The sequence below is a fragment of the Acanthisitta chloris genome, unplaced genomic scaffold, assembly GCF_000695815.1.
Source record: "Acanthisitta chloris isolate BGI_N310 unplaced genomic scaffold, ASM69581v1 scaffold6965, whole genome shotgun sequence".
Taxonomy (NCBI): Eukaryota; Metazoa; Chordata; class Aves; order Passeriformes; family Acanthisittidae; genus Acanthisitta; species Acanthisitta chloris.
In genome coordinates, this window is record NW_008675266.1 from 90 (window position 1) to 6,172 (window position 6,083).

A 6,083-nucleotide genomic window follows, 5' to 3' on the forward strand; every position below is an offset into this window, starting at 1 on the left:
TCTTAGAGCTATTCAGTCTGAGGTGACAGACATGCCGAATTTTTACAAGGCTAGAAGTCATTAGAAAATAAGTATAAGGCATGATCAAGAGATATTGTGCTGCTTTGTGACTTGAAAGCTTTTTAAAGTGTTTTGGTAAGCTGCTATCTGTCCCTTCAAATTTACTAAATAAAAGGTTTTTCTAGGAGCAGTCCTGTCAGTATTCAGCAGAAGTACTGAAACAATAAAATTGTCTAAAATAATGTTTTCCTTATTACAAACCTAAAACCCTTTGAAAAGTTACTAAACTTATCTGTGCATGTTTTACCACACTGGAAATCAGATACTCTAGTCACGTTCATACTATATCTCCTACAATACACAACCTGAGGCTTAGCTGCTATTGTTATAGAAAAACTGTGGCAGAAATACTTTTTTTAAAATGTAGGTTAATTACAGGTTAATTTTCCCAGTCTGTGCAAGGCAAACTCTCCTCTTCATCCTCTGATTCAGGTGATGCTTCCTTAATTCGTCGCAAAGCTTCATGGATGCTCCTTGTCAGAGGGTCAGTATCAGGCAGAATTGTAAAGGACTCTCTCAGAACATCTTTCTGCACTTTCTTCAGTTTCACCCCTTTCCTGATCTGTGCCAAGATGTTATTGCTGTCATCTTCATCAGGGAAAGGAGGGAGACTTCTCTGCTCAACTTTTCTTAAGTGAAAGCTGCCCCGTTTCAAGGAAGCCAACACTTCATCCATTGGGGAACTCACTGCAGGAAAGGAGAAGACCCTCAGTATCATTTTTAACAAGTTTATCAGTTTAACATTTAGAAAAAAAATAATTATTCAATTTCAATAATTCTTATCAGTTTTATTTCCTACAGATCAAAAGGCAGCCACATACATGAATGTGATAGCCCTATACCGTAAGTACAATGGTACCTCCAAGCCTGTTTTAGCCTCTAAATTGATCTCCCTTATTACCAGTCGAAACTGCTTTATACAGATAATTAGAATTTTTGTAACTCCTTAACTTCCTATCAGGCATGTAATAAAACTTTTTGAGCAAGGTGGCTTTCCTGTTTGCAGTCAGGAGAATCAAATAAGCTGCTGTGAATCCAACACAATGGAACTGTTTATTACACTACCTTCAATCTGCATTAAAATCCAGGTAGTGAGTACATACCTTACTGTGCTGTCCATTCTCAGCACCTGCATTTTCTAGCTAATTTTACCTACCGCATGACTATTACTACATGCCAGTGAGGGGAGCAGCAATATAGTAAACTGCAGCAGAATGCATTTTACTACTTCTTTGGACTCACATATTTATTAGCACTATAATCACAGCACACTTATAAAAATTCCTTCCTTTATAACTAATGAAAACAGATGTAAGAGATCATACTTTATGCCAAATCCTCCCTTTATCACTAATTTTGAAACTTGTTCTCTGCAGAAATAAGAATCAGGCTTTGACTCTTTGGAGAGCTACATATAGGCAACATCTCCACCCTAGAGAACGCATTATAATACAACAGTTTAAACAGCTCACACACACCAGCACACAGAACATGCAGCTCTTATCAACAGAGGAATATCCATCTCCATTTCTGTTTTTGTGTATCATACAATACGTTTTTTAAACCTGTTTTGCATTTATGAGTAGGCTTTGTCCATCGGACTAATGTCCCAGGCAGAATAAACATGAGAAAAAGACAGAAATTAAAGAAGAATACAGGACTGCACATTTGAGGGAGGAAGGAAGGAAGGACTGTCAAGCACTTGTCTGTCACACTGAGACAAATTTCTGAAGCCACTTAGAGGCCTGGAACATCTCAGGGGATGACAGAGCAGCAGGGAGAGTGCTGCTGCAGACATTAACAGTGCTCTTAGGAGAGATGACAATGTGGCTTTATATTTGTCACATTAAAACGTATATAAAACTGCACCCACAATAGATGCTTTATGCAAAATTGCAAGGTAAAATATGTATCAGAAAAATAAACAATAGGACTGCAGAAAAATTACATTGTGCCCTCAGGTGAAGAACATAACACCTGCAGTGCTGGTAGAAAATGGAAACTAGGAATAACCCTGAGCACCACAGTACAGACTGGCACAGACCTGCTGGAGAGCAGCTCTGTGGAGAAGGACCTGGGGGTCCTGGTGGACAACAAGCTGTCTATGAGCAGCAGTGTCCTCATGGCCAAGAAGGCCAGTGGAATCCTGGGGTGCATTCCGAAGAGCATTGCCAGCAGGTCAGGGGAGGTGATCCTGCCCCTGTGCTCAGCCCTGGTGAGGCACATCTGGAGTGCTGTGTCCAGTTCTGGGCTCCCCAGGACAAGAGGGACATTGTGCTCCTGGAGCAGGTCCAGGGGACGGCAAGGAAGATGCTGAAGGGACTAGAGCATCTCATGAGAAGGGACTGGCTGAGGGACCTGGGCCCATTCAGCCTTGAGAAGAGATTACTGAGAGAGACCTCATCAATGTCTACAAGTAGCTGAAGGGACAGTGCCAAGAGGATGGATCAGGCTCTGCTCCGTGATACTGAGCAATAGGACAAGAGGCAACAGGCAGAAACTGATGCACAGGGAGTTCCACCGGAATGTGAGGAAGACAGTAACTTCTTCACTGTGCAGTGACTAAGCACTGGAGCAGATTGCCCAGAGTGGGTGTGGATTCTCCCTCACTGGAGATATTCCAGAACTGTCTGGACACAATCCTGTGCCATGTGCTCTAGGATGACTCTTGTTGGACCAGATGATGCACCGTAGTCCCTCCCAACCTGACCCATTCTGTGATTCTGTGAAAAGATCCTTTTAGACAGCATTTAGCTCCATCTTCTATCTAGCCTAACATGGTAGAGTCAGTGTCACAAGTGTTTTCTAACCAAACATTTATACCACACTCTGTCATAAAGGTCCTAATATTTGAGCTGCCAGCATTTGTCAGCTGAAGAGGATTAACAACTTCCCCATTAATCATATATTAATCACAGCATACGCTTTTCTACAGAGCAATTCCAAAAAAGAACTGGTGTGCATCACAATTTTTAAATTAATAACAATACACTGTAAAGTAAATATGCAGAAATTAAAACATTACCTCTCCTCCTCTGTAAACCCTCTAGATCACCAGTCTTCTTAAGCTTCTTCTTGGCACTGACTAGCTGACTGCTATCAAACAGATGTGCTGGTGGGACACCAGAAGAGTGCTGGACTCCCTTCTCCACACTCTGACGTTTAACCAAGCTCTCACTCTTCTCTAAGGGTTTGGTGGCCTCTTCCTTGGCAGGCAAAGGTGGAGGAGGAGGAGGAGGCGGTGGAGGCAAAGGGGGTGGAAGCTGTTCTCCAGTAACAATCTCTGGCTGAAGCTGGTCACTGGAAAGTGGAGAACCACTAACATGGGGCAGTTCAGAGGCAACACCATTAGGAGGCAATGAGAGATCTTGAAGTTGTTTTAAACTTGTGGATTCTTGCACTTGCAAAGGCTGAGCTGCATTTTCCAATTCCACCTCTTCGCTTTTCTCTGGGATTTGTACGGCTGCTGGCAAAGATTGAGGCTGATCTAGAGAGGACACTGAGCTGGCTGCACATTTTCTTCTTGCATGGGCCAGTCGTAGTCTGGTTGATTTCAGTATCACTTGCCCAGGGTACCGCTAGAGTGAGTAAGTTATTGGCAATTAGACAAGTAAATGCAATGAACTATTCTATATTTTAATACTATTCTATATTCTATACCTGTTATTAGGGTTTGCCTTTTCTAACTTCCATTTTGCTCTGGATGCAAAACCAAAGCAAGCATATCCTCAACTTCATGCAAAAAATGATCCATTTTCTTCATTTTTACTCTGAGTTAAGCCACAATTTATATGAGATAGGACTAGTCAGGGATATACATAGGTTAGAATTAGGATTTCTCTAAGAACCAGACTGTACATGCAAAACTGTTCTTTACTGGAAACTAAGCCTCAAAATCCCTTCTTGCTTTCCTTTACTAAAGTTGGTCAATGGCTCCCTCTGCAAGTGTATTAGGTCAGAGAGACCAGTCAAAGTCTCCCTGACGTAATACACTGTCCTTATATGTGAATCATAGGGAACAGAAAACATTTTGAGATTTTGAAAGCATTGTTAATTTACTTCTTAAATTTGCTGGCTCAATATCTGTCGTTTCATATTAGTTTCATCCATAGCCTTTTCAGGCAAAAAAACTACACTATCTCTGAAAGACACGTAGGCCTCAAGCAATAACATATAACAATATAGATATGTTCATACATAAAGTCAGCTCATTAACAGTTGCCTGGTTAAGATAAGTAAATTTGCCTTAATTTGCAGAAGTTACGCAATTCAAAAGCCTTGCAAACAATAAGGATATGAAAAGTATACTGCTGGACTAGATAACTTTCCAGTAAAGAAACTTCTCATACCTTTATTTTTTCATGCATTCAACAAAACAAAAGTCTTCACCAATTAATACAGTCTCTGTTTTCTTGCACTTTCATCCCTTTCCTGACTCTTTACCCTTCATTTCATATTCCATCCATTTTCTGATGCTTCCACTGCAATAGGAAGGGGCAGGTAATGCTGTTTGTGGCAAGTACCACTTAGATTATACTTCTTTTAGGAACATTTGCTAAGTGTCTTGTCACAAGGTGCAGATTTCAGAGTGTACAGAAGCTTATTAGAGCACTGGGAATGCAACAGCCAGGGGAATCTGTTACCACCAATGCCATATTTTGCTGTGAATTTTCCAAAGAACAGTTAACTGCACGATGAAAGGGAACAGCTAATAGCAGAGTACAGTCCTGGAATGAGTGAAAATGCCTTTTGCCAAGGAAACTGGCAGAAAAGAACAACTCTTCTTCTGTTACCTGCTTAAATGTACGAAGTCTGTCCAGTGTTTTCTGTCGTTCCTGACTAACCCAGGAGCTCTTTCTTTCCTCTTCATCTTGCAATTGATCTCGTTTCTGAGAAAACACATGGAAAACATGCAAATATCACATCCAATGCTCTGTTTGGCATCATTGTTTTAAAGGTAATTAAAGTAACTCTTCTACTAAATGTTAAGAATTACCTAACAAGTTACCTCTCAAATAAACACATTCCACAACGTCAAAATTTGGACTTTACCTTCCTCTTAAAAAATAGTGTAAGTTTCCTATTCTGTCATCTCAAAAGAAAGCAAAGTTCAGTAGAGAAATATTTCGGTCTGGAATTGGAACACTTGGAGACTTGTTACCTTGAGAGATGAGACATAACTGGAGACATGACAGAATGCTAGACTGAAAAAATTCCCCTTGAACTAAAAACTATAAATTAGCCAGACAGCAAACCAGTATCCATTTTCCCTCATTCCAAGAACAAAATGACAGTCAAAATTGCAAGGCTGCCCATTTAAACAAGCCATATTAGTATTTTCACAGAAGATGAAATCATAGAACTCAATGCCACAAAGTTTTGAATCCAATACTGAGCAAATTAAGCACATGTTTTCACATTTACTTTTACAACAGTAAATGTAAGTTATGTATTTACCTCACTTGAGCTGTCATTATTTAATCCAGCTTGAGTTTATGTAATTTTACTTAAGGAAAGGTTTGAAGCTCTTCCTTGCAGCTCAAGCAACTGTGCTTTTTGTTGTTTGGGGATCTTACCTCAGTAAATACACACCTTTGGATCAACCTCCTTTAACTAGCCATCCTTTTTCACAAAACCTCAGCAGAGTTACTGCATCTTTGAAACAAAACACTAACCCTTCAGACAAAGTTACTGGATATGGAAGCCAGTTATCAGATTGGGAAATTCACTGCATGCAAGTTCAGAAGTTATCAGGAAAAGTGGTAAACCAGCTGATTATAAAGAAAAAACTCCAAGCAGAAACAGCAGCTTTAACTGTTAAATAACTCACAGCATTTAGCATTACTTTCGAAAGTGCATCCTCATGATTAAAAATTCTGATCACTTTTGTGAACCCTTCACTGTCATTCAGTGAACACAAAATCAGTTGCCTGCCTGCAATTTTCACAAGTCAGCTAGTAGCCTGGTGTCCTTCACCAAGAGTCAACTCCTGTGACTTGCAAGGAAGGAAAAAGTATAGATGT

General features: G+C 40.2%; 1 protein-coding gene across 1 annotated transcript in view; it reads right to left on the reverse strand.

Moving 5' to 3' along the window:
- Positions 1–439: 439 nt before the first annotated feature.
- Positions 440–6,083, reverse strand: part of LOC103803135 (junction-mediating and -regulatory protein-like) — a gene marked incomplete at its 5' end in the record, with an annotated part of 18,245 nt that continues 12,601 nt past the window's right edge. The window contains 3 exons of the mRNA XM_009075671.1: positions 440–747; positions 3,086–3,638; positions 4,854–4,949. Of these exons, the coding sequence (XP_009073919.1) occupies positions 440–747; positions 3,086–3,638; positions 4,854–4,949 (957 nt within the window). The remainder of the gene's footprint in view (positions 748–3,085; positions 3,639–4,853; positions 4,950–6,083) is intronic.